The sequence below is a fragment of the Amblyomma maculatum genome, chromosome 4 (assembly GCF_055883805.1).
Source record: "Amblyomma maculatum isolate TAMU_Amacu chromosome 4, ASM5588380v1, whole genome shotgun sequence".
NCBI classification, from domain to species: Eukaryota; Metazoa; Arthropoda; class Arachnida; order Ixodida; family Ixodidae; genus Amblyomma; species Amblyomma maculatum.
Genome location: NC_139347.1, coordinates 127,570,163 through 127,593,263, shown reverse-complemented (window position 1 = coordinate 127,593,263; position 23,101 = coordinate 127,570,163). Strand labels below are relative to the sequence as shown.

At 45.4% G+C, this 23,101-nt stretch overlaps 2 protein-coding genes across 2 annotated transcripts; both read right to left on the bottom strand.

Moving 5' to 3' along the window:
* Positions 1 to 737: 737 nt before the first annotated feature.
* Positions 738 to 21,408, bottom strand: LOC146192352 (uncharacterized). The gene is made up of 5 exons (XM_084600048.1): positions 21,306 to 21,408; positions 9,957 to 10,018; positions 8,774 to 8,869; positions 6,138 to 6,164; positions 738 to 865 (listed from the first exon to the last, which is right to left on the bottom strand). Exons 1-5 carry the CDS (start codon positions 21,373 to 21,375, stop codon positions 809 to 811), a joined length of 312 nt encoding a protein of 103 aa, XP_084456174.1. The 5' UTR covers positions 21,376 to 21,408; the 3' UTR covers positions 738 to 808.
* Positions 10,787 to 13,980, bottom strand: LOC146192353 (uncharacterized). The gene has a single exon (XM_084602459.1). The coding sequence runs from the start codon at positions 13,258 to 13,260 to the stop codon at positions 10,954 to 10,956; it is 2,307 nt and encodes a 768-aa protein (XP_084458585.1). The 5' UTR covers positions 13,261 to 13,980; the 3' UTR covers positions 10,787 to 10,953.
* Positions 21,409 to 23,101: the final 1,693 nt, after the last annotated feature.

Here is a 23,101-nt window from a genome sequence, read left to right as displayed (position 1 = left end):
GAACTGCATGCTAATGAATATGTGAGACATAATTAACAGAGTCACATATTAAGTGACTGGTGATTATGTTAGAGGCAAAGCGCATGTGCGCGAGCGAGGATGTGCAAACAAGCCGCATACAGGGCATTAATTAGCGCTATCACCTCAGGCTCTTGAAAGCGGACTTTGTGTCCCCCGTTTTAACTCGATTGCGTTAAAGTTCCTTTCAGCGGAAATCCTGCGTCGTCGGCGGTCGCATTGTGGGCGAAAAATCGTGAGCATGGCGCAGGCAAGCAATATACCTGGCAGCTGACGTGGCCGCGCACTGACTGGACTCCTGACGTTACGTTTGGCAGGAGCTCTAAACTGAAACCTCTAATTTTATATCGGAGAGTGATATCAAAGTCATCCTTCCGGGACCGTTTCATTCACGTTTCGCATATAAATCCTTGCAGGCACGTTCATGCGACTTGATTAAATCGGGTCTTCATGCTTCAGCTGGTAGCAGACTCTATTACGCATACCCTTAAATGCGCCAATGATTTAATTCACCTCGCCACAGCCTATTATTCCTATGCAACAAAGTATGCAAGTCGAGTTGGTGATCATTCAGAAGTGACATCAAAGGAGCACGGCGACTAATGTGTATCGCTGGCGTCTTTCCTGATCAAACTTGCGAGAGTCGTTCGTTTTAACGCTGCTGACACCACCGAACACTTATCGCGTCGGTACCGATGCAAGGATGAAAACAGACCGTATGTCGTCGAAACAAAAGAAGTTTTTATTATCGGTGGTGAGGCACCTAAAGGAGCAATGATGCAAAAAAAATCTAGCTGTGTTGCTGGCAGGTGACGAGGGCAGCGCGCACGTTGGCCTTGACCTCCTCCTGCAAAACACAGGACAAGCGTGTTACAAGCTGGAACGACGATTCTTCGTTCCAAGACGTCATTATCATCAATCACATGGCGTCAAACACTGGACGTATGACTCTCGAAATGCCCCAATGACCCTCCGCCGTCATTTCGACGAAACCATTCCCCACACACCAGCGTTATAAGATAAAAGCATCCGTGGCGTTGTATGACGTATTCTTCATTCGTTTAAGCCTTTATACACAGAATACTCGCTGTTCTAGTGATAAAGGACATGGCCGATATACCTCAGACGCTACTGACCATTCGTTAGAAGTCAAGCAGGGTGAACGCTCTTTCAGATTTAGCTACCGTCCGGCACGCCGTTTATTTCTGAATTGGTTATTCTAGAGAAGCTTTCGGTTTCATGAACGAGTGCAACAGCCTTAACAATTTGACAACGCGCTATTACAAGACTCATTGGTATATGCAGGCCTGAATGAGCCTAGGGCTAAAAAATACAATACTCGAGGCAGCCGGGAAACCAGTTGCTTATTGCTCACAGCCATCTTGCGAGTAAAGGCATTCCTTAAAATAAATAATTCGTGAATTATTATTATTTACCTAAATTACTAATTCTTGACTTTAGATAGTGAATTTTATATGCAGAGTTTGAGAGCACCTTAAGAAATTCTTTTACATTTTATGCAGTAAAGAAAACCTGTGCTGCATTTTTTTCTCCCTATTTCAAAGCAGGCCGGCGAAATAACAAAGAAATCGTGTGACGCGCTATTGCGCGACGCTCGGTCTGCTGCCAACTATGGTTTGAGCAAAAGAAATCGGCTGCGGCCGTGACCCGGTGGCCCTGTTGTTGCGCCAGGCCCATGTGTTCGTGCGTCATGTTTCTTCGTCCGGGTGAGCAAGTTGGCGCGCGCAACGGATGTCGCAGCGAGCGTGCCGCGCTCTTAAGTCGAGATAAAGACCACCAAGTTTCAAGGCTGGAAATGAGAGCGGTTTTATCTGTCAGTTGTAAATAAACTGAGAAAATATAGTCACGCGGGCGAGGAAACCGTTGCCAACATAAAGACCTGCAGCTGCAAAGAGGCCACCGACAAAAGGCCGCAGCTGAGCTCGTTCCGTCAAATCATGGTCGAAAGCAGCACAATCGTGGCAGCAAAACGCGCTAGTCGCATGGCTTATGTTATGTTTGACGGCATTCCTTTGGAGCCAGGAGAAACAGTTTCCCGATCGGAAATAATGCAAGGAGGGTTTCCGAAGGTGCTCTCCAACGTTGTTTAAAATCCTGTGCAAGCGATGTGTCCTATTGAACACCCCTGCTTCAACAATCATAGGTAGCTTTATTGGTACAATTATTTCAGAAACCTGAGCTAGAAATGATTCGGACATAAGTCGATTGTCCGACTACGAAGCATTATTCCTTAACGGCGATGCATCCGTGGTAGTGGCGTTTCATCATCATCATCATCAGCCTGATTATACCCACTGCACGGCGAAGGCCTCTCCCATATTTCTCCACTTAACCCAGGTTTGGGGTGCGACCTGATGCTGGTGAACACCTCCTGCAACGCACTCCCTCACCAGAACAGGAGTTGGCCACCCTGGTGCAGTAATTGGCCGCAACCTCCATAAAGCTCCATAAAGTGGCGTTTGCTTGTTAATAAAAACTGAATATGAACTTTTTTTCACCGCAGTTCACTCGGAAAGCAGAAGATTGCGAAGTTTTATCAGTACTTGCTGAAAGCTCTTTTTACAGTGTTATCATCCACCTGAAGGTATTCTGTGTACCTATATTTTCTTGAACTTTTTCTTTCTTTTATCTCTGACAAAATAACTGGCCCTTGTTTGTGGCGGAGATATAAACGCTTTTGCCGCGCATGAGTCATATCATAAACATGGGCATTGGAAATGCCGTTTTTCCGCACGCTGTGCAAGTGTCCCTGTTGTTTTGTGCTTTACGAGAAGGGAGACAAGAATTACACAGCCAATTACCGTCCAATATAAGCTCTTCCCATGCTCTAAAAGGTAACAGAAAAAGTCTTTTATAACCTTTTTTTTTGCAGTTTGCCTCTAAGAATCACATACTTATCGAATAGCAATACGGTTTTAGAAAGCCCCTTTCTGCAGAATTTGCACTGTTAGATCAGAAGAATACATGCTAAAAGAATACATACTAAAACCGAATAGCCACAGGCATATATGTCGGCTTCATAAATGCGTTTGACATTACAAATCATCAACCACTTCGGGCGATTGAAAGCTATGATTTCCACGGGCATACTTCATCATTTATCGGCTCTCATCTATAATATCGGCTACAAGGTGTTGCTGTGAAAGCTTTGTGTTAGAAACTCTGTCTCCCTCTTCGTGGCATTGTTCTATAAGAAGATGCACTTGACCCATTTCTTTTTAATCTTTATTCTAATGGCATTATTATATTTCCCCTCCTAAAATTTATGTGTAAGCAGATGATATGAGCATGTTATGAGCTGTTTAATATGCCAATGACTTAATATGTACTGCAAATTGCATGCTCAGACAAGTAGACGAGTTGACACAAAAACTGACATATATAAATTGGCACAAATTAATGGGAACAAAACAAAGTAGTCGTTTTTTTTTTTTTGAGCCAGGAATAAGGAGGTTACTTTACCATATCACGGTATATTTCAGATCTAGTCCGCTAGAAATAGTGCCACGATTCAAAACTCGATGTTGTTTGGCCACCAAATCTCCTGGGATGATCACGTGCCCCGCGTTATTTCTAAGTTATCACAAACATCTACTCTCCTCTGTCAGTACCATTATATTTTCCTGTGCTCTGTCAAGTCTTTAGTTTATTATTCCTTATGTCAGTCACGCCTTAGATAATGTAACCTCATTTGGGGAACTAAAACGCTGGAAAATATGAATAAACTGTTTGTACTGCAAAAAAAAAAAAACAGAAACCTTAAATGATTGTTAAGAAATTAGCCAGGTTGCATCTTCCGCCAGAAATACCTTTAGAGAATAAATTTATTTTCAGTAACAACTCCATTCCTATTGTCTCAGCGTTTTGCAAATCGAATAATACTTTTGATAATGCACATTCTGTTTGGAATATCTCCAGTTTAAAATCGGGCGAAGAACGCTACAAGGCAATGAAACAAACAAGCCTGGGAAATTGAAAAATTTAGAACAACTTACGGTCTGCAAACTCAAGGAACCGACTTCACGCATCCTTAACAATCTATTGATTTAGGAAGTAATAACGCAACCTACTGCATCCCAGAATCCCAGAAATTTATAGCCTAGTTTACCTACTAATATTTTCTGGTTGGTTACTTTCTTTCTCTGTAACAAAAGTCCAATCTTTTGCAAAATGTAGACAAGTAATACACTCTTATTTACTGGAAAAGGGATCTTCTCTAATCTTTGCGTAGTTAAAGGATCAGAATTCTCACATTTGTGTTTACCGTGTGTATATTCTCATTCTTTTAAACATATATACCAGCTGCATGTCTTAAATTTGTTTCTATAAGACTTTGTACCGCAATGTGATGAACGCGTGATCTACTTCACTTTTCATGAACCTTATCTTTACGTCATTTTTTCTTTTGTTCAAAGGGCGGCTCGTTGCCTTTTCAAGCTCTTTAAAGACATATTAGGTCCCAATGCAGCTTCATGTATGATGTGATGGCGCAATAAATATTGTTATGTTTATAAAAGTATGCAATTCCCGTTTATTTTATAATGCTATTATTTCGTATGAATCCAAATAAACAAATATAACTACTTATCAATACTGGAAGAAAAATGCCTATTGTGCGAAAGGGCTACCAGTAAAACCCAACTGGCTTCTTTCACCTGTCAGTAACTTTGCATTCTCTAGCCCTTGGCTTTTGTAAGATGGCACATTCGGTGTGTGTGTGTGTGTGTGTGTGTGTGTGTGTGTGTGTGTGTGTGTGTGTGTGTGTGTGTGTGTGTGTGTGTGTGTGTGTGTGTGTGTGTGTGTGTGTGTGTGTGTGTGTGTGTGTGTGTGTGTGCGTGCGTGCGTGCGTGCGTGCGTGCGTGCGTGCGTGCGTGCGTGCGTGCGTGCGTGCGTGCGTGCGTGCGTGCGTGCGTGCGTGTGTGTGTGTGTGTGTGTGTGTGTGTGTGTGTGTGTGTGTGTGTGTGTGTGTGTGTGTGTGTGTGTGTGTGTGTGTGTGTGTGTGTGTGTGTGTGTGTGTGTGTGTGTGTGTGTGTGTGTGTGTGTGTGTGTGTGTGTGTGTGTGTGTGTGTGTGTGTGTGTGTGTGTGTGTGTGTGTGTGTGTGTGTGTGTGTGTGTGTGTGTGTGTGTGTGTGCTGTTGAACTTTCCAAGCTCACTCCGAGGGGATTTATGAGTCAATATGTCAATATTAACTGGTGGTTCCTTTGGTACAAGCATTTTTACACTAGTGCCCTAGGACATAGATAGAGAGAGGTAGTATCTATTATGTGTATTTACTCGGGAGTACTCTCCTCCATTACCACGCTTAAGCAGCACAAGCAATCAAAAGCTTAGTCTTTCGTATACGTCGCCGTTCGTTATTCTACCTTGACGGATTTCATTGGGCAAGGCAACTTGTGGCAAACGACTGTGACTATTTTCAGCCAAGAAGAAAAGTATTTTTCGTGTATATGCAGTGCAAGCGCACGTTTCAAGGCATGCGGTTTGACTCAGCGTTATATTCAACTCTTTTAAGTGTTTTACTGTATTCCGAAGTCATTATAAGATCTCACTACCACCTCCTTGTAGCACTGTTCCTTATGGATTAACATGATGAACTCAAGGAGAGACAATTATCCTGTAGCTGATTCAACTTGACATGTTAATGACAAGACCGTATTTCGCATGTTAAATTTTGGTTTAACGCATATACTACGAAGCACCAGAGCATTTTGTGCTACTCTCTCTGCATGTCTCCGAGATAGTAGCTATTTGTAAGTTCTTTTGACCACTCTCGTACACCTTTCCGGCTGTTCCTTCTGACTATAAAAATTATTAAACACTTTCAGGCTTTGTTCTGTGTGCAATTTCCTTTACATCATTGATAGCCGTAATATAGTGTCATTATTACACCACATCATTCTCGTTTCAGACCACTAAACTCCGTACACACTAAAGGGCTCAAAACTGGACGGTTGTACATCCTGTATGCTTTAGAATGAAAACTGCGGGTTACGAGTGGACAGTTTGGGTTGTGAAGGTACCCAGGCTTTCCATTTTCAGTCCCGAATCCCTTTTACAGCAGCAAATCCGAACAAACAACATACTAATGCACACTTACCGTAAAGAAGGAATTGGAATGTTGTTGCTGCAAATAAAAAAACGAGACATATAAGAAACGTTCTCAACAAACACAAAGTTGTCTTGCTTATTTCGCATTCGAGACAAATGTTTAGAGCGTTAGTGCTTAAGCGTACGTTTACCGTCTTATGCGCACTAGTCGAGGTTCCCGACTTGCGTTGGGTGGACAACACAACTTCGCTTCCAAGAGATGCGAAGGAAGAGGGAATGAAATAAGGTAGATACACACAGACGCCCTAATGGATGGTTTCGGATTAAGCTTAGCCCTGTTAATTTCTATAACGTGAACCTACATGGCACAAGTACTGAGTTATTTCTAGTTCCTCTTGCACCGAAACAGTGCAGCCGCGGCTGAACGAGGCGAGCCCTGCACTTCATGTAAGTATAGCGTAGGACAGGACGGGCACGTGTTGAAATTAGTGAGAGACGCCCGCATTACTCACAACTGGTCATTCAATATCTTTTTCACGGCAACTTACAATTGAATAGTTTATACTGCTGCTCTGACTTGTGCTCAGCAAGCATGAAGAAGGTGCTAATGAAAATAGTGCTGCTTTTTTCGTCCGCTTCTTCAACTGTCCACAACATGTTTTTGTTTAAGACAGTTTTATATATCCAAAGCAAGCTTGAACTTAAATATCGCCCGCAATCATGTATGGTTTAGCGCATCGCCTCTGTCTATTGAGCTAATCCTATATTCATGTCTGAAAAATGGATCATGCGGCTACGTGGTATATTTTCCTGGGTCGTAATACTCCAGCGGCTTAGAAAACTTTGGCGCTCATTGGAATGGAAGCCGAGAAAGCGATAATTGTACATCGTAGATACCAGTAATTGAATTACAGTAATAAAATAATTGAAATTTTAATACTTTTCCGGTAATTTGTTATGTTATAAATTGCTTTTTGGTCGTATTTATTAATGTAATGAATTACATTTGGCAGTAATTTTGCAGTAAATGTAATGAATTCCTTTCGCAATTACTATTACTAAAGTGCACCACTGCTTTTTAAATAGACAACACTGAGATAGTACCACGAAAGCAGGAACGACATGCGGCCAGACTGGGCCTGCATAACGGACCAGCAAAAGGGGACAGAATTGAGAACTCGGCTTCTAAGACCTATTGTGTCATGTGTAGCCAGGTCAATAAGGGTGACTATCCTATGGGTACTTGTAGCCATTCAACAACTAGGTATGTAAGGCGTCAAGGCGCCACCAAAGAGACAAATGGTGCAATGCGCCCGGAGTTCAAATCTAGCAGGGCGCGCTCAGTGGTACTTACTGTTGCGTCGGTTAGAGCGCAGTAGGGCCTGGTTCATCTAATCATCACAGGCAAGAGAGTGTGACAGTGGGGAGAGGAGACAGGCGAAAGGTTCATGGCGTGAGCAATACTGAGCGCAAGATGCCGAGGTCATGGGACCACAGACGCAATAAATAACGTAGCTTCTTCGGGGCCTTCAAACGGCGCAGCTCCTGGCAGCAAGGCATTGGGTTCGCCGATCATTTCGCGAGCGTTCAGCCATGCTTCTGTTCTGTCGTTTCTTATATTTTAAATGACACGCGCTGTATGAAAGAAGGGAAAAATCTGCCTGGGACAGAATTTGGCGGGAAGACGAAAGAATATGTGCGTCGCGTCTCTAAAGAAGTTGTTTTCTTTTCTAGCTTTACTTTGTTTTGCAAGGATGAAAACTAGAAACTAAGTTAAAAGTAATTGAATTAGTCAGCAGAAGTACTTATTAATGTAAATTAGGTACATTTCAGCAAATTTCGACACAGTAATTAGTCATGTAATTTAATTCTTTTTCAAAAGTAATTTTGCTACGCATGTAGTACACCAGCTGTTAAAGAAGTCCGAGATGCAGATTAAAAACTCGAATCTCTGGTGTCAAGCAATGCGGGTTTTAGCGTTCGCAAGGCAGCCTGTTGAGTTGGTTCGGCTCAAGCTTAGATATTTTTTATCTTATTCAGTTCTTGCTCTTGCCAGGTCGCTGTATCTCGCGAGCCTGTAAAATGTTATTCGAGATACGCTTCGGTACCTTGAACACAATAATTGTATTTTTATTGAGAAAGCAGTACTACTCTATTTTTCGAGCCTTCAGCGTAGCGCGGCGGTAGCCACGTATGTCTTACCCACGTGATGCTGTGACGTCGCACCCCACGTGACACTAGGGTGAGAGCTGGGCTACCAACTCAAGCGGTTGGCGTAGCGTGGCGGTAGCCACGTCTTACCCCCATGACGCTGCGACGTCACACCCCACGTGACACAAAAGCGAGAGATGGGCTCCCAACTCACGCGGTCGCCGTGGCGCGGTCGGAGCCGCGGCTAAGTTGGCAGGAGCTGCCATTATGGGTCTCTCGTTTCACATGGGACGGTTATGTCCGAGTCAGCCTGCTAAGACCATGTTATTAACGTTACCCTTATAGGCCACTAAGGCACGTCCATACGACTTGGTTAAAGCGGGGCTTTATACGGGGGGTGAGGAAGAAGAACAATAGAAGAAGATCGCTCGGTCACCCGCAGCTAATGCTTTCGCTCAATATTTGGTTCAGCAGTTTGAACTCTTGTAATTCTTTAACTTTGCACGGTCCCTATGCATAAAGTGAAAGGCTTACGCAGTTTTCACTGCTCTGCTCACAAATCTTCTGGAACACGCAATCTAGGTCCTCGCAGTGGAGACGCTCCTTCACCTCCGTGAGCTTCTGGTTTGTCTGGAAAGAGAAACGCGTCATCACGGGGGCTGTGCTGTCTTCAGGACGAAGACCTCCAACGCTGATATCTATGATATGAAAACTTTGAGAACGATGAAACCTCTGATACGAACTCAACTCTTTTAGTGCGAATGCACTAATCTGAAGAACACTATACCACCTAGCAAAATCTTCTCTCCATTGCGGAGCAGCTGTGATTGACCAGAAGCTATACAGCAATGCTGCATAGAAAGCTGGGACAATGAAGCAACATAGCATAGCATTACAGTTCCGCAGCCAATAAATAAGAAAAGACATTTAATTATTGCCGAAGGTGTGTCTCATTCCAGACAACTGTACAAATCTAGGCGACAAAAGGGCAAAACCAACGCAACATTCTAGCCGAAATTCTCAATACATTTAGCATGCCGACATATTGCGATGGCACAGTGCACAAGCCAGTATCCAAAAAAGCAGTAAATAATAGACAACACAGGCAAGAACTGGCAAATACAGCAAGCATCCATCGGTGTTCGTTCATGTCCAAACTTAAAAGCGATAAAACATATTTTGACAGCATGCCGCCAAGAGTTCGAAGCATCTGTTTGCTGTCATTTCGTCTGAAGCTTTCCTGTAAAGTAAGCCTATGCCAAGCGGTGCTGGTTTATATATATATATATATATATATATATATATATATATATATATATATATATATATATATATATATATATATATGTTACTGCCACAGAAAAACAATTTCAATTCTTGGCATACGGGTAGATTTTGTACTAAAAACGGTTGAACAGTGTGGTCTCTTTCTTTCGTAATGATTGAGAGCATAAAATATGAAAAGGAATCGCTCTCTCTTCCGCGTGATGGAAACGCTCCTTTGCTGCGCAAAGACGATGGAGGTGAAGCGACGAGCTAATGCATAAGTAAAAATTTCATGCCGTGAAAAACCGGAAACCACTCTACAACCTTTGACGGCCGCTGCTTTCCTGATCATGCAATCTGGTTTCACAGTTCGAACTTTAAAGAAACAATAGCAGTTTCTGCGGTTTATTCCGCAGTCTGACATTTTATGGCACTCCTTTTAGGCACTTACCTCAGTGTTGACATTGGCACGCACGCAGGTCACGAGACCATGCTTGGCTTCGGGTGCCACATCTATAAAAGAAAAAAAAACAGCTTGTTAGCATCGCAGTAACGTTTCACTTGTAAGGTGCAAAATTTCAGCAACTTCCTCTTTCTTCGACCCATAAATTGCTTCGTCATTTTGAAGAGAGCGAGAACGGACTGTGTGTGTGTGTGTGTGTGTGTGTGTGTGTGTGTGTGTGTGTGTGTGTGTGTGTGTGTGTGTGTGTGTGTGTGTGTGTGTGTGTGTGTGTGTGTGTGTGTGTGTGTGTGTGTGTGTGTGTGTGTGTGTGTGTGTGTGTGTGTGTGTGTGTGTGTGTGTTGGTTGGTTGGTTGGTTTGTGGGGTTTAACGTCCCAAAGCAACTCAGGCTATGAGAGACGCCGTAGTGGAGGACTCCGGTAATTTCGACCACCTGGGGTTCTTTAAGGGGGGACGTGGCATTCGGGATCAACTTTCCTATTTCTTCATGGATTCTGATAAAAATTGGCAGGGTTACTGGTAATGCCTCTGCGATATCACCATAAAAATTTCAAACTGGTATCTCAACAACTTTTTTATTTATAAAATGTTCCTCCTTTTCATCTTGTACCAGGCTTGAGCAATTTACAAAATGAGATAGAAGACTTGTTCAAAGTGCACTGCATTCCAGCATGAATGGATGAGGTCGTGACATTCTTAGATTTTTTTATTTACAATGTAAAAGTTTTTAGTTTTCATATTTTATGAGCAGACTGTACAACAGGCATCTAGACAGTGAACAACAAGTCGAATCAGTAAGTCAGCAAACGGTGTACTGGAAAACAAAGAATGTCACGACCTGAACCATTTCTTAAGGAATGCAGGGAAAAAAACCGCATCAAAATAGCTTCAACGGTCACGAAGAAATCAGCGGAACAATCAGAGCAAGTGACAAAAAAAACATTACTGAGAAAATGGCTTCCGAAGTTGCACCTTCTCTTTCAATCATCAAAAGGCACCAGGGTTATAGTCTTTTGTGTCCTTTTTAACACGAGGCTTCTTGGATGCCTTGCCTCGCGATTGAAGTGATTTTGCTGCCTTTCTTTTTCGCAAGATGTCCTTTTCCGCTGCTCTGCGAAGGGCATGTTGGCCAGTTTGCAGCCCAAGTGTCGCACAGTACTCTGTGTAAGCACGGCGGGTCCCTGCATTGAACTTGCAAACTGCTTCGTGGAGAGCCGTCTCTGTTGCAGTCAAAGATGCATTTTTATCTTTTGGCAGCAGCGACCAAATTACTGAGTGAAGGCTTTCAGCCGCATTCTGGGTTTTTTTCCCAAGACATCGGCTGAGGAGCTGGACATCAGATAGCCGCTGATAAACAGGCAGCAATGCATCTGCGACATGCCTTGCGAGCTGGTAGTTGTGGGAGGGCAGAGGTTTGCCCTCTGCTTCTGCAGCCTGGTGTTTGCACCAACTCTGTGGTCCTTGGGGGCAAAGTTCGTGATGTGGATGCTCATCGGTAGATGTTACGTGGTAATATGTTGCCATTACAGCTTTCTGCATCTCCTCAACGTTGTCATGATCGTGCAGGGACTTGCCATAGTAATTTGTTAACTTCTTAATTAAAACCTGAGTGAGGCCACCTTTCCCACCAATAGGCCGACCCTTTTTGCTTTTTGTGACAAGAGCACGCAGGGCTGTGCCCATCCTTTTCTTCACATGATTGATACAATCCTCCTTTGTGAAGGGGATAAAACCATATGTCTTATCTTCGCAGAGTGCTAAGAAGGTTCTGCTGTCCCCATCACAAACAATGTTTGTGTAACGCAAACCATGCTTTTGAAGGGATCTTCTAAATAAGATTAAGGCCGCTTCAACTTCCATTCTGCCAGATTTAACATCAGTGTTTTTTTGGCAGATGTGGGATGCTTTCCACTCTTCATAACCGTCATCTCCTTCTTTGGGGCCCACCGTGCATCCGTGGCACCGATTTGAAAGTACGACACAATCGAGCACCAGTCCCGTGTAGAACTCAATGACCGTACCAACACCTATGTGGGACGTGTGGCCACGTGTCAACCATGTCCCATCATAGACAACTGTAATATTATTATGAAAGGTGGGGTCCATCTCGCTGTAAACAGCGCGCACAGCTGCCGCAGCATCAGAAAAAATTTTGGCAGCAGCTGTCTCACTGGCCGGTCGGAATTCAGATTTGAGATGTTTTTGAAATGTCTTGTGGTGTAACCCTCTGTGCGAGACATTCATTATCGACCAGAAGTCGTTCAAAGCTGTTGCCCCTTTGCCAATACTTTTTACAGCTTGTATAGCCCTCAAGTTAACATCGAAAATTCTGCGGCCTTTTTTCCGCGGTGATGACCACTCCTTTGCGACGGTACCGCAGAAAGCGCATGTTAACTCCAATTGTGCTGCCAACCCAAACCTTGTTCCCAGCTGAACCGAAAGTCCTGGTTGAGAGCACTGCTGGCACTTGGCATTGCCGAGAAGCGCATTTAGGGCCGTGACTTGTACAACAACAAACTCGTCCGTTTGTTCTGTAGTAGCAGGCGCCTCGCCATCACCCGTCAGTTCCATTTTCCGCGCGGTCGCGGGCACGGAACTCAGCTTTGCTTGCACTTTCGCGGCGGCTTCCTGCGATGCTTCTGGCGACACAAAACGCGGCTCCAGGCGCGCCTGAATCGTGCGCCTGGTGCTCGTGGACGGCGTGGCGTCGTCGCACGAAGTGCCAAGAGAACCCACAACATGCGCGGTGCCTTCATCACTCGATGTTTCCAACAAAAAACGCGGCTCCAAGTGCGCCTGAAGAGTGCGCCCGGTGCTCGTGGACGGCGTGGCGTCGTCGCACGAAGTGCCAAGAGAACCCACAACATGCGCGCTGCCTTCATCACTCGATGTTTCCGACAAAAAAGGCGGCTCCAAGTGCACCTGAAGAGTGCGCCCGGTGCTCGTGGACGGCGTGGCGTCGTCGCACGAAGTGCCAAGAGAACCCGCGACGTGCGCGGTGCCTTCGTCACTTGATGCTTCCGGCGATGCAGAGCGCGGCGTAGAAAGTTCAGAAGTGGACCCCGTGCTCGCACACGATGTTTCGTCTGCGTGTGAAGTGCTCGGCAGCGGCTCGGGAACGGCGCCACCAACACTCGTAGCCGCGCACGAAGTACTCGCCTGCGCGGCCGTAACTTCGTCAGTGTGCTGCACGTCAGAAGTACTTGAAGCAGAAGACTTCTTCACCATCGGCGATTTTCGCTTACGGGTGCCATAGGCACGTGCCGTCTTGTACTTCAGAGGTCGCCGACCCATGATCGCCAGTGAAAGCCGTATCGGAAACTATGCTCCGCACGTACTGACAAACATGGCGGCCACGTAATCCGTTTTCGAAACTATGCTCTTCGCAAGAGAGACAGGTCGAGCCGATCTGTGCGCAAATGACAGCCCCGCGAGCGCCGCGAGCATGGTGAGCAGCGGAGTCGCCGAGTCAAGAGGCGCGCGAAGCAGACGACGCACCCGCCAAGGAGACCAATAGCGCAGCGCGCTGCTGTCACGTGCGCAAATGACAGCACCGCGAGCGCCGCGAGCATGGCGAGCAGCGCGAAGCAGACGACGCACCCGCCAAGGAGACCAATTGCGCAGCGCGCTGATGTCACGTGGCGCGCGCAGCCAATCGGAAATTACCGCGCAACCTTGAAACTTTTGCTTTTTATGCGTTTGTTTCCGCGCTGAGGAGACCGCTGGAGCGGGAAATTTGAAGTCGGAGGAACGCGCTTTCCATAGAGACCAAGATGGCCGCGCTACGTTCGGCGGTTGCCGAGAGATCGGGGCTTGAAAAACGCCGTTTTTTCGCGACTTGGAAGAAATTTTCCGCCACCCCTGATCATCAAAACGATGATTTGATGTACTCCTTGATGGTTTTCGACGATGAAAATTTAAAATTACACTAAGTATGACTTGTAAAAGCAGAAAATAAATATTTCAAAAAATCGCTTTTTTGACCATTTTCCGCGAATTGAAAGCCGCGTCCCCCCTTAACGTGCACTGACATCGCACAGCACACGGGCGCCTTGCTTTTCGCCTCCATGGAAAAGCTGCCGCCGAGGCCGGGATTCGATCCCGCGTCCTTGGGAACAGTAGTCGAGCGCTGTAACCACTGCGCCACCCCGGCGGGGTTGTGTGTGTGTGTGTGTGTGTGTGTGTGTGTGTGTGTGTGTGTGTGTGTGTGTGTGTGTGTGTGTGTGTGTGTGTGTGTGTGTGTGTGTGTGTGTGTGTGTGTGTGTGTGTGTGTGTGTGTGTGTGTGTGTGTGTGTGTGTGTGTGTGTGTGTGTGTGTGTGTGTGTGTGTGTGTGTGTGTGTGTGTGTGTGTGTGTGTGTGTGTGTGTGTGTGTGTGTGTGTGTGTGTGTGTGTGTGTGTGTGTGTGTGTGTGTGTGTGTGTGTGTGTGTGTGTGTGTGTGTGTGTGTGTGTGTGTGTGTGTGTGTGTGTGTGTGTGTGTGTGTGTGTGTGTGTGTGTGTGTGTGTGTGTGTGTGTGTGTGTGTGTGTGTGTGTGTGTGTGTGTGTGTGTGTGTGTGTGTGTGTGTGTGTGTGTGTGTGTGTGTGTGTGTGTGTGTGTGTGTGTGTGTGTGTGTGTGTGTGTGTGTGTGTGTGTGTGTGTGTGTGTGTGTGTGTGTGTGTGTGTGTGTGTGTGTGTGTGTGTGTGTGTGTGTGTGTGTGTGTGTGTGTGTGTGTGTGTGTGTGTGTGTGTGTGTGTGTGTGTGTGTGTGTGTGTGTGTGTGTGTGTGTGTGTGTGTGTGTGTGTGTGTGTGTGTGTGTGTGTGTGTGTGTGTGTGTGTGTGTGTGTGTGTGTGTGTGTGTGTGTGTGTGTGTGTGTGTGTGTGTGTGTGTGTGTGTGTGTGTGTGTGTGTGTGTGTGTGTGTGTGTGTGTGTGTGTGTGTGTGTGTGTGTGTGTGTTTAAAAGGTGTTTATCCACACGCAAGTCACAGCACATTTCACGTATTCCTGAAATAAGCGCCATATATCGCCGCTGTGATCTGAACCGAGGACCTCCGCATGTTTTCTTGTGTGCTGCTGACATGATGGCTGCTTTCCAACCAGGCTACAAAACTAACACTTTGCAACAGAAAATGTTTTTATTCCGCCAAACTTCTTTCTTTCACACTTTTTTGAGGCACTCAATATTTGGCGCTATGTATAAGCAATGAGGAGACTTTCAATTGATATCACTTTAATCACCGCTGTCAAACTTATTTGCAATTTTCTTCTGCAGGGCCGGATGAAATTGGATATCACCTCATAGCATACTTTTTCAAATCTTGCCCAATTTGTCATGAAAATATGTAAAATAAAAGTAAAAGGATTTTGAACATACTTTCGATCTATTATCCTACGAATAACTGTCTTTATCAATGTTCCGTTTGCTTCAGAATTTATTTTGTGAACAGAATATATCCACAAGAATAGTATTTCGAGATGATTTCGATATCTTGAACAACAAGCCATATATTGTCTGCACCTACTTTACGAATAGTCGTAATGCAACTCGCTAATTATAACAACGAAAAAACCAAGGCTGTACTTTTTAGGCCTCGCAATAAGCTGATGTTTTGCACACCGTATGTAGAACTCTGCCTAGGCATTGGATCATCGCTAATTTAAATAGTTCAATCGGTCAAAACTTTGAGGGTGCTGTTTTCATGAAAAACATTTCATGGGATGAGCTCGTCGAAATGGTCAAGGACAAATTGTGTAGAGCTGATGTGATGTCTAAAATACGATATTTATTGCCGTAGCGTATTAGGCAGATGCTGTACAATGCACTACTTTCTTCTGCTCTTTTATTATTGTTTTTTTGGTGTGAGGTACCACGTCATTTACCAATATTAAACAGTTCCATCAACTTCAGAAGAGGTTTGTTCGTAGTATTACTAATTCTTCGCGATTTGGCCACACTAAACCAAACATTGGGGCACTTGGTATCATCCCCGTTCCCCAGCTGCACGACATCCTACTTTTTCGAAGGTACAAGCCTATTATTTTAAAACGAAGCTCATTCGAAACGCAGCTGTTCATTTCAAAAGCCAAAGACCGGAAGTATTCGACTGGCGCTCGTTTCATATGTACGGTGCCTAAAACTAAAACCAATTGGGGTCTCCAAAACAGCGCCACACTCTTCCTTATTTACTAAATAATGTACCAAACTGATGTATACCAAAGCACTCCCAACTCCGCCTGGGGTGGCGCAGTGGTTAGGGCGCTCGACTACTGTGCCCACGGACGCGGGGTCGAATCCCGGCCTCGGTGGCTGCGTTTTGATGGAGGCGAAACGGAGTGGCGTCCGTGTGCTGTGCGATGTCAGTGCACGTTAAAGAGCCCCTCCACTACGGCGCCTCTCATAGCCTAAGTCACTTTGGGACGTCAAACCCCACAACCCAACCAACCAAAGCACTGCCAACAGTCTTTTGTCACTGCGGTTTCTATTTGCCTTTTTTGTGTTATTGATAATTTAAGTGTTGCGCGTGCGTCTTTATGCCGCATTCATATATATGTAGTTGCTATTATTGTAATGTTTGGTTTGGTTTGTAGGGTTTAACGTCTCAAAGCGACTCAGGCTATGAGAGACGCCGTAGTGGAGGACTCCGGAAATTTCGACCACCTGGGGTTCTTTAACGTGCACTGACATCGCGCAGCACATGCGCCTTGCGTTTCGCCTCCATCGAAAAGCAGAGAGACTCTTACTGCATTATGAAAGTAATATTAAGAATTGTTTGTGCATACTGCTGTGAGCTCCTTGTAGGGTGCGTCGACTGCTGTCAAACCTTTTTTTCTGGGTTTTTGTCGGCGCACCCAACATCTTCACGGCGTTGAATAAATTTAATTGAATTTATTTGAAAGACAGCACTCAATGTACGGCACTATAACTCTAAAAGCAGGAACTCTTCGGGCTTTGGCGTTCACTGATGCATTCATATTATTTATTTTTGTATCTGCGGTGTCCTAAAAATTGTCCTCATTACAGTGATGGCGCATTTTACTGTTTACACCCCATTTAGCTCTGTTGTCTAAACGTGAAGCATGCGCGCTAGTTTGTAGTATTTCACATCGCTTTCGGTTCATAGCTAGAACCCCGTTGTCAGGCTTCAGGCATAAAATTAGTGATATAGCTAACTGTGCAAATAGACGGTTGCGCATTACAAACGTTTGAAACCGTAACGTTTAACATAACTTAATAGGGTCGCAATCAGAGTCATTGCGCATGGAGGGCAGTAGATGAGGAAAATGACAGTGCGCAAAGCGAAACAGTGGTGGTGTGCCTTATTACAGAGCCAATAAGCAGAATAATGATAATTAAAAATTCAGGGTATTCGTCTGTTTTGACGAAAGCAAACAGACTCTTCTACTGTGGCGATGGCGTAATAGTAATAAAAATAATTGGTTCACTGGAAGGGAAAGACACAGCATTTGTCACACTTGTTTGCGTGGACACCTGATTCTCGACGTAAGGTAAAGGAGGAAGGTGGGAGTGAAAGTGGGTGACATGGTCTTCTCTTTCTGAGTGAAGGGCTGCTCCTTGTACCGATGCACCGGAAACCTTGCCTCGCCTCGCATTTCAGGACAAAAGTGTATCGAACGTGCGCATGGCATGCATGTGTGTTCAATCGGCCACAGACTTTCCTTTTGAAAAGTCATACTTTGGCCTCATCTGTTAACGCGTGGCTTCGCACTAAGCTTTTGCTATAGTCAGCGGGCCTTTCCCTGTGCCAGCAGCCAGGAACAATTGACCACTGCTGTGCGTTTTTTTTCGTGATGCCGTATTTTTAAACATTCTCTAACGGAGTCTCAAAGGGACAGCGAGACCAGGCATTGCACTGTCGGATTTGTAAGCGTAAGTGTAGACTTCTGTGCTGATGGGGCTGCTGACTGAAAGAGCCGCATGACTTTTCGCTATGCTGAGACACCACGTTTATCGAAGCCTCTGTCCAGAAAGCAGTGTGCTTTGGTGCGAGGACGGGGAGGGCGGTGCGTGCTGCGGAAGATGAACCCCCGCTTTACTACCTTTACTCAAATATTGTACCGGACTCCTGGAATTATGATATGCGGTCATACGGATAGCGGGATGAGTGACTGTTTGAAGAGTTCGCGGGATACGATCTGCTTAAGTAAAGCTAGAAGTCTGTCACTCTTCTACTTTCATGCAATATAAGAATAAAATAAAACTGCGGCGATGGCGTAGTACTCTCGTGTAGTAGCCGATGCAGCTGCCTTTTCGCGCCATTGCGAAGTCAAGACCGAATTACCTCGCAGTTGTCGATCTATTTACCTTGTTTCTTTTAAGGTCGGGGCGACTGCGAACTGACAGACAATGGCTTTTAAGCTGAATCGAAACCTTAATTTCAAAGACTAAAATGCAGGGCATGTAATGTAATACCGTGGTCCCTCAATGAAAGAGTAGTAGGCGGTAAAACCTGTGGCATCGCCTGATACACGCGCGTTGCGCCTAGTTCACATCACCACCGCCACGGCGCCACGTACTGCTCCATGACAGCTGCGGGCGGAAAGCTGTGCTTTCATCCAAGCTCCATACGGTCGACGCTCGATAATTTCAAGGATTGGAAAATACATTTCGTAAAATATGATATGATAGAATGTGAGATCTTAGAGCGATCCCAGTACGTCACGATAGTTGCACTTCTTCGACAACAAATGCACTTGCCTTTGCTGCCGAAAAAAATATGTGCTGCAGTTCGGATCACTTATAAGCGCGCTTTTGGAAGTGGTCGCCCATTTCGTAACCTACGTTTCAGCCACAGAAATATATCCAACTGCTGTGGTAAGTAATTGCACATAACTATCCGAAATGGGGCATGGTTTTTGGGCCGATTACTTACGCCGTATACTTTTTGGCGGACATACGAATTTGGACGCCTTGCTGTTAAACATCACATTTAAACTTGTGTGTATGTAATTGCATTAAATATTCGTGTAGTCGGTGATGATTAAAAATAGTAGTGCGCAGCAGCTGCCGCAGAAAAAAAAAATAACACTGCCACTTTAGCGAGGAGCCAAGCTCATCCCAGTTTTCTTTTCATTTCAAAGTGATGAGAGGTGTACAAAAGTTTTGATGCTTCTTTAAAATGCGAAGACCTTCCTAGAGGTAAATCTGTGCACAAATACGGAGTAAACAGACTCGAACATCTGAAATGCCTCTACGGGTGATTCAAACTGCTCTTGGGCTCAGATTGACCGCGTATACTTACACGACAGAGCCTGAGTGCTGAGATTGCTTATGAAAACCATTACCTGCTTTAATATTTGTTATGTTGTGCTCCGTCGATCGCGATTCGAGCGCTGTAGACAATCCTGCTCAGGTCGGCCAAAATCAGTAGAGTCATCTCCCTCAGAAATCTTTTGCAAAGATCCATTGTGTGGATATGATTCCACCTTCCACAAATCAGCTGTGGCCCTTGTATAAGATGGGCATTGCTAAAAAATGCTACATAGCTTGTTTCGTCGTCTGACCTCGGAGTAGTTATTGCCTTATTAACAAAGGTGCATGTAAGTTGTAAAGGCCAACTGCTTTCATTTATGGATATCTCAGGTGTCTATCACAGATATTTGGGCTCTCTCTAGAGCCCTAGCATTCAGGTGGAGCTCTTCGAGCCGTGTCATCAGCATAGCGGTGAATTTGTGGCTTCTTCTTCGTCCTTTGCTCACTTTCTTGTCTGGTCGTATGTAATGTGAATAGTTCAGAAACACACATACAGGGGAGCGCTGGCAGAGGGTTAATCTTTAGTCTTCAGCGCGTTTTGCAATCTTCGTATTTTAAGTGCACTGAGAACACCAGTCACTCGTCATTTAGCTATCATCGTATCTTTTCTCGAAGGGGACAGCCGCAGGGGAGTGCTACAACGTTACAGCGGGGTTACATGAGACGTTTTTCTTCGACGATGTTTACGCAGCAGCAACCGCCGCTCTGACTCGACCCCAAGCTACAGATACATTGAGCGAAGAAGCGGCCGGAGCCGCCACGTATCTTTCGACGCGAAAGCAAATGTGGTGAGCAAGTGGAAATAAACGCAAAGCGAACTCTGTGAGAGCAGCGACGATGTCCCTAATGTTACAAATCGCGAAAGATCTTAATTCGACATCGTTTTGCTGTTTGTATAGCAAGCTTAAATAGGTCTCACGAGGAATTGCATCCATGAATGAAGACGTATGTCTATTAACACTGTCAAGTCATACCCTTAAAAGCAGAGCTTAAGTGTCCTCCAGTGTTTTCTTAAACTACGCGACTCGATGTTTTGAATTGCACCAGAACTCATGGTAGCAGATCTTCAGGTCTTTCCTTGCGTTGTTGCTGCACAGTGACACACAGAACTTGCGTGGCATGGTGCCGCGCGTGCTTAGAGCACTGTTGACACAGGAACCGATCATACACGCACGTAAGACTGCCAGAACAACGCGAGCAGCCACAGTAATTATAATCAACACATCTGTCAACACAGCTATCGGCCACCTTCCGCGGCGTCTGCCCGTCCGTCCTCACACCACTTTGTCACCGAGTAGTGACGCACACGCGGAGATTTAATGACGACACGACGGAACCTGTAACTTCTTCCAGCGCACCCTCCCCAGCCACTTAGCGGTGAAGCGATGGGCAGCACCAAGTGCGCCTGCATTGCACGGCTGTACATTGAGCATGCGAAGAACCTGATGCCCCATGCAGTTACCACTGAGTTTTGCTTTCTATTGCCTTCTTGAAATGCCGCCTTTAACTGGTTTTTCCCAAATGCACTACTGAATGTTAGCGCACTTCAGCCCACCGCATTGGGGCTGAAGAGGTTTCTGAAGAATTTTTTAGGATCTGATGATTGACAGGACTCTGGGTTTCTGAACCGTAGCACCCGAGTTGGAGCCCGAGTCCCACCTGCAGCACCTGTGTTCCAATGGAGGCGAAGGGCAAATGTGTCTGTGTGCTGTGCGATGTAGTGCGCGTTAAGAAATCCCAGGTGGCCGAAATTATCCGGAGTCCTCTAGAATAAGAGCAGCTGGGGAAGCGCCGTTAAATGTTGTAGGTCTTCAGAAAAACATCTTACCAATCGCTGTCGCATGTGCTGTATTGCTTTGCAAATACACAAAACTGCAAACCATCCGAAAAAATTCAAGGTGTCTTCACCTCATAAAGTCATGCGAACACGGCGGCGAAAATTATATATGTCTACAGGGAGTCCTGATCTCCTTCGTTTCTGCTGAAATTGATTAGACACAACACAACCAATCAATACCACACCAGCTGAGTACTTAAGGAAATTAAGGTCGCAAGTAAAACACAACAAAATTAACGAAGGTTCGCTCACTGCAGATGGAGAACTCCTGGGTGGCACTGGCCAGGCATAGCATGGAAACTAGGGCGAAGACTACCTTCATGTTGACCGACTGCTGAACAGAGTTGACGGTAAGACGGGATCTTTCAGGGGGAATACGCCTTATAAAGGCGGCTGTTTTTTTCTGCGGCGCAAGTCTGAGGCAAGATAAGGAGGACTACATCATAGGTAGTCCAGTAGTGTTCCTACGAGGGCGATGATAGCGCTGCTGCTGCGCTGGCGAGACGCACCGCTAGCAAAAAAATGTTTTTCTCGCATCACTGGCCCGGTGCGTGCGAACTGTGGTTGGTACAGAGACGAGGCCGCTGTGGAGGGCTTGCTTACGGTGCACTCCTCCCTCTGACCAGTTGCCGTTTGTTGGGAAACTGTAAACGGTTCCTGTCGCTCATATCACCTATTCGTTCAGTACACTGAAAAAATATCTGCCGACGTTATATTTATTCCATAAAGTAATTTGACTCATACGTAAAAAGTAAAACAAAACGAGCAATATGTAGATAGCAGCGACGTCAGTCTTGCGGCAGTGTTCACCTAGCATGCATGTATGGTTTATTTTGCGTACTTCATAAATACCAGGGTACCAATTGAGTTGTTTTAAGCATAAACACGTTCGGTCTGGCGCACACGCATACACTATTTCTGAACGGTCTCGTTAGATAACTGGTACAAATAATTGGTTGGTTGGTTGGTTCATAGGAAGGGAAAGGCGCAGTATCTGTCACACTTGCTCTGTGGACACCTGAACCGCGCCGTAAGGGAAGGGATGAGGGTGGGAGTGAAAGTGGATAGAGAGAAAGGGGAGCCGTAGTGGAGGGCTACGGAGTAATTTCGACCACCTGGGGATCTTTAACGTGCGCTGAAATCGCACAGCACACGGACGCCTCTTCGTTTCGCCTCCATCGAAACGCAGCCGCCGTGGTCGGGTTCGAACCCGGGAACTCCGGCACAGTAGTCGGGCGTCTTACCACTGCACCACCCCGGCGGGGCATACAAATAATTTTTTTATCCACTGTTCCGAGGGATCTCGGTTAGAAGACGCTTCGAGGCATCCCTTCACTTCTATACAGCCTATTCAAAATGAAGTTGTCTGCCATGAGGAAATGTAATCGTATATATAACAAGATATTGATTAAGACAAAGCATTAATTCAGTGGTCTTCATAATGTTCGATGCTGCCCATCTTATATAAGATTAATACGGGAACAAGGGTTCAAGAGGTTAATCTAGGAAATACATACGGCTGTGCATGCAATAGATTTTGAGTCGAAAGCGTGGATACGAACGCGGAAATAGAGAAGGGATTCTTGCCGGAGCTGGGAGCATGTAAAAAAAAGACAAGCGCAGTGTTGAAGGAGCCCTTGATACATTATTTTCTAATGCGACCTGTATGAATGGCGCGTATAGCCTGTATTGAATCAGTGTATATAACATATCCTGAAGAGTTAGGGGGTGCTGCTTGTGCGAAGTCTTTAATACTATGACAACTTTAGAGAAACTCTTCGTGCACTTCCTCTTCCTGATAAATCTCTCACTACCACGCAAATACGCATTCTTAGACGCATACAACTAAATACACTGCTTACTCCTGCCAGATCATTTCCATACCGAATCAGACATTCCCCCGCATGCGCAAATTGTTCCGAACACGATGCAACCTTAGAACATTACATGCTTTAATTCCTTGTCGCAATTCAATCACTCCGCTTTCCACACCCTCCTCCCCCAACGTGGCGGGCTTGGTTAGCATCTAACCAGCTGAAAGACCAGTT